Source organism: Leucopleurus acutus (genome assembly GCF_964270905.1).
Source record: "Leucopleurus acutus genome assembly, chromosome: 3".
Taxonomy (NCBI): domain Eukaryota; kingdom Metazoa; phylum Chordata; class Mammalia; order Artiodactyla; family Delphinidae; genus Leucopleurus; species Leucopleurus acutus.
In genome coordinates this window covers 71,630,536-71,643,569 of record NC_139145.1, presented here as the reverse complement: position 1 = coordinate 71,643,569, position 13,034 = coordinate 71,630,536, and the positions used below count along the sequence as shown (strand labels likewise).

General features: G+C 43.9%; 2 protein-coding genes across 2 annotated transcripts in view; one reads left to right on the top strand and one right to left on the bottom strand.

Annotated features, from left to right (window-relative positions):
* Positions 1 to 9,240, bottom strand: part of ALDH7A1 (aldehyde dehydrogenase 7 family member A1) — a 39,456-nt gene extending 30,216 nt beyond the window's left edge. Inside the window, exons 1-5 of the mRNA XM_082836040.1 lie at positions 9,034 to 9,240; positions 7,709 to 7,762; positions 7,097 to 7,162; positions 546 to 626; positions 97 to 220 (exon numbers count right to left, since the gene is read on the bottom strand). Coding sequence (XP_082692166.1) covers positions 97 to 220; positions 546 to 626; positions 7,097 to 7,162; positions 7,709 to 7,762; positions 9,034 to 9,225 — 517 coding nt within the window. The 5' untranslated portion in view covers positions 9,226 to 9,240. The remainder of the gene's footprint in view (positions 1 to 96; positions 221 to 545; positions 627 to 7,096; positions 7,163 to 7,708; positions 7,763 to 9,033) is intronic.
* A 1,709-nt stretch (positions 9,241 to 10,949) lies between these two features.
* LOC309958922 (large ribosomal subunit protein uL14-like) lies at positions 10,950 to 12,017 on the top strand (the record flags this gene model as incomplete). Its single annotated transcript, XM_082835048.1, has 2 exons — positions 10,950 to 10,962; positions 11,053 to 12,017. The coding sequence occupies 2 exons, from the start codon at positions 10,950 to 10,952 to the stop codon at positions 11,460 to 11,462; spliced, it is 423 nt and encodes a 140-aa protein (XP_082691174.1). The 3' UTR covers positions 11,463 to 12,017.
* Positions 12,018 to 13,034: the final 1,017 nt, after the last annotated feature.

Sequence of the window (13,034 nt, the reverse complement as noted above, 5' to 3'; positions counted from 1 at the left end):
GAAATTTTTGGAGCTCTCTGTATTAGAGTATGAAACTCTTAAAAATAAATAAAATAAAATAAAAAATCTCTTAGCTGAACTGACTTCATTGCTTACTTTCAGAAGGCAGGATGGGTCCCCCAATCATCCGAGATAAGCCAACAGCATAATCACAAATATCCACGTACTCTTGAACTTCTCCCACACCTTCCACTAAGATCTTCCCCATCTCCAAAGACACCTAAAAATACAAAAGACCAAGCCGTATTTTTCCAAGAGAATTCATACTTTAAAGATTAAATTTATGGTGGGGAAATCAAAACATATTTTGTTTGTTTTGTGATGCTCATAAACTTCATCAAGTGTGTTCTTATTTTTCTGAAGAATTTTAAAACCCAAGAATTGTCTTCACTTTTTCCTGTCCATCTTGTTAATCTTCCCTCTAAAGAAAAGATTTTTGAAATATATAAATTACTCTTCTTAAAAATCACAATCTTATACACAGGAGGACAAATAGCCTTATTCCTCACTCGAAGGATTGTATATTTACTACAAAAATACTTTACCAAGCTTCCTAGTACTTGGATCTTCTCCCGCAAGGCATCACCAATCTGTCTCACTACTTCTCCTCGCTTTGGAGCAGGAACCTAAGAAAACAGTGGAATTTTAGTGTCTGATTCAAAGTGTAAGCTTGTGTCTATAACACAGTAAGTATTAGATAAATGTGCAATACGAGAACAAAGTACAAGCACATCAAAGACAACTGTTTCGATCCCATCAAGACTGTGACATGGCAGGCCCCCAAACCCATACCACAGACCAAAAACATATCCAGATGATACGTTCTTGGTGAGGCAAGGACTGTGCTAAGTACATAGAGAAATTCAGATTGAACACAACTTTTGGGGATGGCTCCAGAAAGCTCAGAATGCCTTACATACCTGTAACCCTTTATGATTCCCAGAGGTATTTTCATATGGGTCAAACTGACTGCATGCCCAGACCCTAAATTCAGCTTACTTACAAAGCTGGTATTCCATAATCCATTCAAATAGTACCACTCACTCACCAAATACTTCTAAGCACCTACATACTATGTGACAACAGCAGTACTAGGCACCGGGGCTAAAATAAGTGAGGCACTCATGGAGCTAATAATTATTATCTAGCAGCAGTCATGGTACTAACAACAGGCGGGGGGAGGCAACAAATAATTACGAAGTGCCACAAGGGCTATAAAGACCAAGGAAATAAAGAGGGTTCTAAGACAGAGAAAACAGCAGGCTTGGAGGATAAACGGGTACATTACTTTACCAAAAAGGCTGTCAACCCAAATCTCCAAGGTGAGACTTAAGCTGAAACCTAAGGTTGGGAAAAGTCAACCATAGGAATATTCTTCCCAAGGAAAAGAAAAACGTGTAAGAGACCCATGGAAAATAAAAGCCTATCATATATGAGGGCCTGACTGAGGAGGACACTACGCCTACAGCTAGAAGGAGCTTTAAGGAGTCTGAATTTTACTCCAGGTGCAATGGGAAGTCTTTAATGGTTTTTAAGAGGCAGAATAAGATGATTCGCTTGAACTTTTCTAAGATCAGTGCCTTGATGGGTGTAGAATAAGTTGGAGGGGAAAAGAGTAGAAGCAGGGTGGCCAACTAAGAACATGTTCTACTAGCCTAGGCAAAAAATACTGGTGACTGAGCCTTAAGATAGAAGCAAGGGAGACAAAAAGTGGATTCAGAATCTATTTTGGAAGTAGAATGGACAGAACACACTAATGGAACAGGTATGGGAAATGAAAGCACTAAGGATGACTCCCAGGTCTCTGGCTTGAATAGCTGGGTAGATGCAAGTAGAATTACAGGGATGAAGATAACTCAGAAGAAGCATCAGGATTTTCTTTTGGAGGTGGAGTACAGGTTGGGCCATATTAAGTTTGAGATGTGATGCATGAATGGAGACATACTTTCGCCATCTACGATGCCACCCCTTCTCTCCCTTCCAGCTCTTCCTGATTTATTCCACCTCTCCCTTGAAAGGCAACTAACAGGACCATTCCCATCCCCCCAGGCTGCTGTCAGTCCCCCCATGCCCTCCTCACAGAGAGGCCTCCCAGAGCTTGACCGTGAGCTCAGGGCTCTTCTTCGCTCTCTCTCCTTCCCAGATGTACCCCAAATGTCTTAGTATAGCTTTTCTCAAGGGTAGCTTGGTATTCTATTAACATTTAAAATGTCCCCTGCTTTGAATAGGCAGTTCTACTTCTGGAAATTGAGTATATACATAAGTGTGCAAAAGTAGAGGTACAACAGCATTTACTGCAGTGCTGTTTCCAGTAGAGAAAACAGAAACCATCTAAATGTCCATCGGCATATGATTGGTTTATTATGGAATAGCCATAAAATGGAATGCTTGACACTCTCTAAGAATAGATTTATAAGGAAAAACTTTTAAAAGCCATAAAAATAGCAAGATAAGCAAAAGTTTACTTACCATATGCATTAAGTTTGAAGGAATATAAAAGATATTAACAGTTGTAATTTCTGGGAGATGGAATCATAAGAGACTTTCATTCTCCACATTTTGTATGTGGATATTTGCCATTTTTACGATACCTGCACACTTTCAGAAACAGTAAACAAAAATTATAACATTAAATGAAGTAGCACAGATCCTTTGTATTTTCTAAGGCATGGAATGGGTTTAATAATGTTTTGATCGAATTTAGCCTACACATTTATAAACTTAGCAAATTGGTTAATTTCAACTCAGAATGGCCAACTCAGTACACATAGCTATTCTAAGCACATTTATTCTATCAGTCTTTCGACCACCACTTACTGCACATGTTCTATGTGCCAGATATTGTGCTAACCCCCGGGATACTAGGGAAACAAGTCAGCTACGATTCATGCCCCCTAGAGCCAATGGTCGAGTGAGGGTGGTAGAAACAAAACAGGAGATTACAATTTCATGTGGTAAGCACCGTGATGGAGCTAGACTGCACAACTGGACCACCTATGAGTGTTAACCTAGCATTACTTGCGGGCAAGGAGGTGGGGAGGAAGGAGGCTTTTTAAAGAAGTTTAGAGGGCTTCCCTGGGGGCGCAGTGGTTGAGAGTCTGCCTGCCGATGCAGGGGACGTGGGTTCGTGCCCCAGTCCGGGAAGATCCCACATGCCGCGGAGCGGCTGGGCCCGTGAGCCATGGCCGCTGGACCTGCGCATCCAGAGCCTGTGCTCCGCAACAGGAGAGGCCCCAACAGTGAGAGGCCCGTGTACCGCAAAAAAAAAAAAAGAATAAGTTTAGAGTTGAGACCTAAGACCTAAAGCATGACTGGTGTTCACCAGCTGAAGAGGTAGAGAAAGTATGGGGGACAGGGAGCATAACATACGCAAAGGCTAAAAGACAAGAGAACACGGTGATTCTGGAAAACTATAAAGACTTCAGAGAGGTAGGAGAGGAATGTAGGGGCCACACTGCCAAGGACTATGTAAAGGATCCAAAGAGCAGTGGGGAAACCACTAGAGGGTTTTATATGGTGGGGAGAAAAATCACAGTGCTTTTTAAAATACCACTCTAAATGTGGTATAGAAAATGGATTGGAGGGAGAAAAGACTCAGGTAGGAAATGAGGCCAGACAAGAGATGGTGGCTGTCTAGACCACAAAAATAGCAATAGAGAGAAATATAATTCAAAGTGTTTAAGGCTTGGTAATTGATCAAGTCTCAACCCTGGCTACATATTAGAACCACCACCCACACTTTAAACTACATTCCATTCCAGACCACTCAAACCTGGCTTTTTTTTTTTTTTTTTCTTTTTCCTCCAGCTTCCAAGATGATTAGTAGGAGCAGCAAGAGATGAGAAGAAAGGCAGGATTAGGTATGAGGTGAGGGATGTGAGGCGGGAGCGGGAAACCAGGAATACAGCCATATACCCCGTGTGGGCTTGATCAGTCCCAGCGTGACGGGGCATCAATAACCTCAGACCCTCCTGAGATGGCAAACGAGAGCCCTTGTCCCTACACACCTCACCGTGAAGTTAGATTTAGAATGAGCGTCAAAGGCAGCCATAGGAGACAACTATGACCACTGAGGAAGTACCAGCTGAGCCCTTGGGGAAGTACTACAAAGATACCCGCCCATGTTAAAGAGTTACCAAGTATCTGGTATCCTTTTATTCAGCTAGAGGAGCCCCATTCACAGTTCCTGTCATCTCTGGCACTTCCTCACCAGAAATGGAGAAAATGATGACACACACAGCGGATGGAGAGAGGCAGAAACAGGTGGCATTCAGACTCAACAGCTCATGAAAGAAAGCAAGAGTGAGAAGTCCCAACCAGGTTCCCTGTGGTTAGTTTTAGTTAAGAGAAAGAAATGTTTTTATAACTACTTTTTCATATTTTCATACTTTTTTTTTTTTTAAGGAAAAAGGAGACAAAGTTCCCTTTGAAAAATTCCAGGTTTAACACAAATGAACTAAACGAAACCGTGGTTTGTCCTCACAGGCAAGGCCATCCAGAAAGGTCAGGACCAAGCAGAAGTAGCCCCACATGAGCGAGCATCCAAGAGGAAAAGTGTATATACCAGGAGGGGATCAAGCTTTGGTCTGTTCTTGTTTGAGAACCAGCAGCCCTGCTGGCAGGAGTCCAGAGGCACAGTTAGGAAAGGCTCTGCTTCTTCCCTAAACTTTGGACTCAATTGCTTAACTCAGATCCTAACAAGTGGGATTCCCAACTGATTTTACCATCACCCAGGAAAGCCACCCGTTCCCACTTAGCACCCTGACTCTACTGAGAGGTCTAACAAGCAAAAGCAGAAATAGTAAGAATGTTAGGTGCAGAGGCTGGCCCAGTTGAGTAAAGGGCAGGCACCAAGTAAGAACCTGAATTCAAAAAGTAGCAACAACAACAAAGCACAGCACGATTTTAAAGAAAGAATCACAATGCCAGCTGCCACCCCCTCGGGCAAAGCCAAGACTAACCTAAAAGCCAGTTCAGGGAAAGAAAAGACCCTGAATTCACACAAATCTTTTTTCAAACAAGATTGTATTTACTGTGGGTAAAGACACACATATAATGGAAGTTTCTGGTCAAAAGTTTCACTAGCATTCAAAATAGCACATGCAAAGAGTGAATCCTAATGTGAATTATGGACTTGTTAATACTAATGTGTCCATATTGGCTCACCAATTAACACGTACCGCACTAATGCAGGGTATTAATACAGGAAACTTGCAGAAGTGATGGAGAGTAAGGAACTCTACACTTACTGATCATCCTTCCGTTGAAGGGGTTCAAGCCACCCCACAATGGGCCCGTCTGGCATGTTCTTTGGCATTATTTTGAGCTAAAGGCAGTCAAAGCACAGTAGACTCGGAAAAGATTTCCAACACCTCCTTAACCGCCTACAAGAACTTAGAAAGCAGACCTATACCAGGAGCCATCGCCAGAAGTAACTTTTTATATCTGACTTATCTGCATGAGGGAAAACATTTGTTACCAAACACTTGCTCTTCTCACGTTCCTGAGATTTGTCCTCCTCTTCTTTGAAGCCCCAGGGCCCCCACCCCTTTCCTTAGATCAGGATGGTATATAAGCCTCAACTGCCTGACTGCCTTTGGGTCTCATATCGTTGTGTCTCCCCCTCACACAAAATTAAAATTTGTTTTTCTCCTGTCAATCTGCTGTATGCTGATTTAATTATTAGAACAGCCAAAGAACCTAGCAGAAAATAAAAAATTTTCCTCCCCTATAGTTTCACCCTAAAACTGCTCTAAAATATAAAGTCTATTAAAAAAAAAAAGTACAATTGTCCTTCAGTATCCACAGGAGATTGGTTCCAGGACCCCCACGGATTCCAAAACTTGTGGATGCTCAGATCCCTTACACAGAGTGGCTGAGAACAGTCAGCACCCCGTATCTGCAGATGTGAGGCCCGCAGAGGTGGAACCGGCTGACTTACAATAATTTGACACAGCTTTGGTCACAATTCTCTAACCTGCTAAGGCGAACTTTACTCAGCACACTGCTTACTTTTGGAAGTGGTATTTTCTTTGTCGAAGGCTATTTTTGATTGTATATAATGGAACCCTGAGCATAACTTAGCCAGAATTAAAGAGATGTTCTTCCTGCTTTGCACAGAGGTGGTCTCTTGGCTGACAATAACCCTGCATCCAACCCAGGGCTCTCCTGGAGAGTCTGCCCTTCCCCGACTCCCCACAGCAATCACGGATTCAGGAGAAAAACAAAAAACCACTGAGGCTCAGCAGTCACAAACCCAGCAGCACATGGTTCTAGAAATCAAGCTCACGGGTACGGAGGTTTGCCCCTATCTGCAAGCACTTTAAATGATTAATTCATTTAACCCTCACAATAACTCAAGAGGTAAGCACACCCGGTCTCCCCTTTTTACAAGACAAAACACACTAAGGTGAAGTAACATACCCAGGGGCAGAGCTGGGTTAACCGACCGGATATTCCTGCTGCTTCGGGCCTTCAGCTGAAGACCCAAAGGGATATTCAGGGTGGGGGAGGTGAGGGAGGCCTGAGAGATCCTGATTAGGCCAGTTCTTTACTCTCCCCTCCTCCAGACCTAGGCCCTTATCTAGTGATAGCTCACTGTGGCCCAGCCCAGCTCCAGTCAAAATCCCTACACCAGCTCACAGAACTCCTGGTGGAGACAGACAAAGAAGGCAGAACCGGCCTCAAAGCCTCATCAGACTGTTGAGGAACTGGAGCCTAGGCCCGGTAAGAGGGGCCACTGCCACCACTGCCATTTGAGCCAGGAATGTCGACCTATTGCTAAGATACCCTCACTCCCGAAAAAACTGGCAGGGAGAAGGAGCATACAGGTATTTTTAGGATAGATATTCCTTTCTCTTTGCTTAATTATAAATTCAAGTAACTTCAGTTGGAGAGTAAAGTGTTCATAGATCAAATTTATGCTACATTAGTAGAGTTCTATTCCCTTTAAAATCACCAAATTACTGAAGGCAGAGGAGATAGTTGCAGTCCCCAGGAGCTCCTGTTTCAGCAAGGGGGCACTGGCCTGCTCATCAGATGTCTCTTATCTCACCGTCATTACAGTAGGTAATCATGCCATGGCCTCCATACTTACATCTGCCCAGATTCTCCATGCTTCTCTTGCTTTCTTTACAGTTTCTTCATAGTCAGCCATGCTGGCCTAAATAAAGATTTGGAGGGAGACAAAGAGTAAAGGAAAGGGCAGTGATGATCTTCTAAGAACACAGATTTTTGGAAAAGAATTGTAAAATCTCTGGTTGACCCTAAGATTTGTGGTTTAAAATGATTTTCACAGCCTACACTTCCAAAAACTTGCTGGAATTCAGTAAGTTAGAATCTGTGCTTTTTAAAACCTTGCTTCTCAAAGCGAGGTCCAGGAGCCTCATCTGTGAGCAACACCTGACGTGTATTAGAAGTTCAGAACCTCAGGCTCCAACCCAGATTTAAGAGGTCGAAACATTCACTCTAACAAAAATACCCAGGTGATCCAGAAGCATGGCCTTCAATGGACCCCCTCCCGAGTCCTCTCTAGGGTTCACCTTTTCTGGGGCACACACACCCCCATCGACAGTCTCCCTCAGATATTCTTAAATGTTACATTAAAAAGAAACATTATTCTTTGACTTTGAAAAGCTGTATTGCTCGTCATCACTGGCACAAACTCCCAGTGGGCATTCTGCATTTAAAAAAAAACAAACCCACTTACCTGTCGGACTCTCGCTATCGGCTCATTGTTAGCAGGACAATAGGTGGTGATAACCTTAAAACAAAAAGACGACCACCATAAATAGAAAATGTAATCCCAAACTGGGGAAGCAGATCAAATGGGGGAAGAAAAAAAGGGGAAAAGAGAGACTAAGACACAATACTCAAACTCAGAACCTTTACAAATAAGCGACTCTACAGAGCTTTCATTTCTGACCTGAACATTCAGAACAACCTTTTCTGCAAAACCCACCTTCACCATTCTAAATACTAGGTATTTAAACAAAAGCCTAAATGTAATCCATTATTTTGCCTCTATTTCCATTAACAACAGAGGAAAGTTACAAGTTTAACTTATTCCCTCTCTCCCTTACTCTGCCCACCCTCTGGTAAGGGGTGAAATGGCCAAAGCTAGACAACCATGGGAAAGGCCTGTGTCCACACAAACTGGAGAGGTCAATTATAAAGAAAGAACCCAGGTGTAGCTTTAAAAAAGGCTTTCAGGAGAGGGTATTTATCCATGAATCTAATGATTGGATACCACAGGAAAAACAGGCTGAAACCACCAATGGGAAAGGGGGGATTTGGGGAACAATTAAAACCACCTGCATCTCCTACAGTCACAGATAACTAAAAGATGTGTTTCCCCTAACAAAGCAGGTTCATTCAACAAACTATCAGAATGTTACATAACATTTTCTTATAAAAGCCTTCTTTTGTATGCAGCTCTCAAAAAAATCTAGGTGATAATAACCTAACCTTTCCATACTACTCTATAAAACATTTTATTGAACATTAACTGGGTGTCAAGCACGGTGTCAGGCTCTGGAAATAGAGAAACGCTGAAAACCCAGCCCTCAAGGAAGCTCAGAGCCCAATGAAAACATCATAGGATTTCAGCAAGTCCGAGCTTGCATTCCAAAGGATTTCAGAAAAGACAAGATAAAACTATACTGTAAAACATTACCTGTGGCGCACCTCACCTGTGAGGAGCCACAGTCAAGCACAAAATTCCGATAATTTCCACCGCTAAGCGTGTGGCAGTTCTCACTAGAGTGCCGAACTCTGCCGGCACGGTTTCAAGTATGCCTGGGAACTTCAACCCCAACCAGCTCCAAAGTGAACTCGATTCTCCAAAACACACGGGACCTAAAATCTAACGGTATTTTTAAGACATTCTACGTGAGGAAACTTTTACTGTGGACTTCAAAACTTCCCACCCAGTACAACCGCCGACAGCGTCCGTGGGGACTCGAGCTGGGCAGTGCGTGTCCGGCCTCCCGGGGCGAAGTGAGGCCGCAGAGATTGCCCGGGACACCCGCATACCTCTCCCCGGCCTCCCCAGCTTCCATTATACACGCCCTCGTTGTCCTCGCGGAGCCCCAGCTCCTTCAGCCAAGCATACTGGGGCTGATTGATGAGCAGAGTGGACATGAAGGCGGCAGGCCTGCTCAAAGGTCCCGTGAGCTTGCTCTTCCTTGCAACGTACACGCAGAGCAGACGGGGAACGCGCCACATACTGAACCAGGGAGGCGCACTGCGCCTGCGTTCCAAGGAGCAGCTGAAATAGGGCCCCGCCCCCCACCCGGAGGAACCCATTGGGCAGGTCCGGTCCCGCCCACAGGGTCCACCCCCTCCCTCGGCGTCTCCCTGCCCATTTGGATCTTCCGCAAGAGCCCGGAGCTGTAACCCGGAGCTTAACACCGGCCTGAAACAGTGGGGCTGGGAGGAAGTGAACGGGCTACTGCCATCTGGTGAAAGAGACTGGGAACAGCGGCAGCAGCTAGAATTTTTTTTCAGCAAAATATTGGCTCTACAATACAGTAGGTTAGAGCAGGCCTTGTCAGACTGAAATGTGCGAGTAATCACCTGGCCATCGTGTTAAATGAACATTTTGATCTGGTGGGTCCAGACTGGGGTCTGAGAGTCGGTATTTCTTTTTTTTTTCCTGCTGTATTTTTTTTATCTTTATTGGAGTATAATTGCTTTACAATAGTATGTTTCTGCTTTATAACAAACTGAATCAGCTATACATATACATATATCCCCATGCACCGAGCTGATCTCCCTGTGCTATGCGGCTGCATCCCACTAGCTATCTGTTTTACATTTGGTAGTGTATACATGTCCATGCCACTCTCTCACTTCGTCCCAGCATACCCTTCCCCCTCCCCATGTCCTCAAGTCCATTCTCTAGTCTGTGTCTTTATTCCTGTCCTGCCCCTAGGTTCTTCAGAACCTTTTTTTTTTTTTTTAGATTCCATATATATGTGTTAGCATACGGTATTTTTCTCTTTCTGACTTACTTCACTCTGTATGACAGACCCTAGGTCCATCCACCTCACTACAAATAACTCGATTTCATTTCTTTTTATGGATGAGTAATATTCCATTGTATATATGTGCCACATCTTCTTTTTTTTGTGGTATGCGGGCTTCCCACTGTTGTGGCCGCTCCCGTTGCGGAGCACAGGCTCCAGACGCGCAGGCTCAGTGGCCATGGCTTACAGGCCCAGCTGCTCCGCGGCATGTGGGATCTTCCCGGACCGGGGCACGAACCCGTGTCTCCTACATCGGCAGGCGGACTCTCAACCACTGCGCCACAAGGGAAGCCCCACATCTTCTTTATCCATTCACCTGTCCATGGACATTTAGGTTGTTTCCATTGTCCTGGCTATTGTAAATAGAGCTACAATGAACATTGTGGTACATGACTCTTTTTGAATTATGGTTTTCTCAGGGTATATGCCCAGTAGTGGGATTGCTGAGTCGTATGATAGTTCTATTTTTAGTGTTTGAAGGAACCTCCATACTGTTCTCCATAGTGGCTGTATCAGTTTACATTCGCACCAACAGTGCAAGACGGTTCCCTTTTCTCCACACCCTCTCCAGCATTTATTGTTTGTAAATTTTTGATGATGGCCGTTCTGACTGGTGTGAGGTGATACCTCATTGTAGTTTTGACTTGCATTGCTCTAATGATTAGTGATGTTGAGCATTCTTTCATGTGATTGTTGGCAATCTGTATATCTTCTTTGGAGAAATGTCTATTTAGGTCTTCTGCCCATGTTTGGATTGGGTTGTTTATTTTTTTGATATTGAGCTGCATGAGCTGCTTATATATTTGGGAGGTTAATCCTTTGTCAGTTGCTTCATTTGCAAATATTTTCTCCCATTCTGAGGGTTGTCTTTTCGTCTTGTTCATGGTTTCCTTTGCTGTGCAAAAGCTTTTAAGTTTCGACATGACCAGATTGGGCGGGGCGTTGGCGTTGGCGTTGAGATCTCAGTGTCCTTTATACCTACTTCCTTTTTGTCCCTTTCCAGCGTTCAAGATGTCGAAGTGAGGACGTGGTGGATCCTCTGGTGTGAAATTCCGGATTTCCTTGGGTCTTCCAGTTGGAGCCATGATCAACTGTGCTGACAACACAGGAGCCAAAAATCTGTATATCATCTCTGTGAAGGGGATCAAGGAACGACTGAATAGACTTCCTGCTGTTGGTGTGGGTGACATGGTGATGGCCACAGTCAAGAAGGGCAAACCAGAGCTCAGAAAGAAGGTACATCCAGCAGTGGTAATTCGACAACGAAAGTCATACCAGAGAATAGATGGTGTGTTTCTTTATTTTGAAGATAACGCAGGGGTCATAGTAAACAATAAAGGCGAGATGAAAGGTTCTGCCATCACAGGACCAGTTGCAAAGGAATGTGCAGACTTGTGGCCCAGGATTGCATCCAATGCTGACAGCATTGCATGACTCTTCGGTGTATTTGTAAAAGAAAAAAATGATAATAAAAATTATTTTCTCCAAAAAAAAAAAGCTTTTAAGTTTCATTAGGTCCCATTTGTTTATTTTTATTTCAATTTCTCTAGGAGGTGGGTCAGGAAGGATTCTGCTGTGAATCTCAACCACCGCAGTGCTCTCAACAACTGCGCCACCAGGGAAGCCCCCTCCCTGCTGTGATTTATGTCATAGAGTGTTCTGCCTATGTTTTCCTCTAAGAGTTTAATAGTGTCTGGCCTTACATTTAGGTCTTTAATCCATTTGGAGTTTATTTTTGTGTATGGTGTTAGGAAGTGTTCTAATTTCATTCTTTTTTTTTTTCAAGGGAATTCCTTTTATTTTTATTATTTATTTTTGGCTGTGTTAGGTCTTCGTTTCTGTGCAAGGGCTTTCTCTAGTTGCAGCAAGTGGGGGCCACTCTTCATCACGGTGCGCGGGCCTCTCACTATCGCGGCCTCTCTTGTTGCGGAGCACAGGCGCCAGACGCGCAGGCTCAGTAGTTGTGGCTCACGGGCCTAGTTGCTCCGTGGCATGTGGGATCTTCCCAGACCAGGGCTCGAACCCGTGTCCCCTGCATTGGCAGGCAGATTCTCAACCACTGCACCACCAGGGTAGCCCCTAATTTCATTCTTTTACATGTAGCTTTCCAGTTTTCCTAGCACCACTTATTGAAGAGGATGTCTTTTCTCCACTGTATATTCTTGCCTCCTTTATAAAAAAATAAGGTGACCATATGTGTGTGGGTTTATCTCTGGGCTTTCTATCCTGTTCCATTGATCTACATTTCTGTTTGCGTACCAGTACCATACTCTCTCGATTACTGTAGCTTTGTAGTATAGTCTGAAGTCTGGGAGCCTGATTCCTCCAGCTCCATTTTTCTTCCTCAAGATTGCTTTAGCTGGGCTTCCCTGGTGGTGCAGTGGTTGAGAGTCTGCCTGCTGATGCAGGGGACATGGGTTTGTGCCCTGGTCCAGGAGGATCCCACATGCCGCGGAGCGGCTAGGCCCGTGAGCCATGGCTGCTGAGCCTGCGCGCGTCCGGAGCCTGTTCTCCGCAACGGGAGAGGCTGCAACAGTGAGAGGCCCGCGTACCGCAAAAAACAAAAAAAATTGCTTTGGCTATTTGGGGTCTTTTGTGTTTCCAAACAAATTGTGAAATTTTTTTGTTCTAGCTCTGTGAAAAATGCCATTGGTAGTTTGATAGGGATTGCATTGAATCTGTAGATTGCTTTGGGTACTTTAGTCATTTTCACAATGTTGATTCTTCCAATCCAAGAACATCTGTTTGTATCATCTTTAATTTCTTCCGTCAGTGTCCTATAGTTTTCTGCATACAGGTCTTTTGTCTCCTTTGGTAGGTTTATTCCCAGGTATTTTATTCTTTTTGTTGCAGTGGTAAATGGGAGAGTTTCCTTAATTTCTCGTTCAGATTTTTCATCATTAGTGTATAGGAATGCAAGAGATTTCTGTGCATTAATCTTGTATCCTGCTACTTTACCAAATTAATTGATTAGCTCTAGTAGTTTTCTGGTAGCATCTTTAGGAT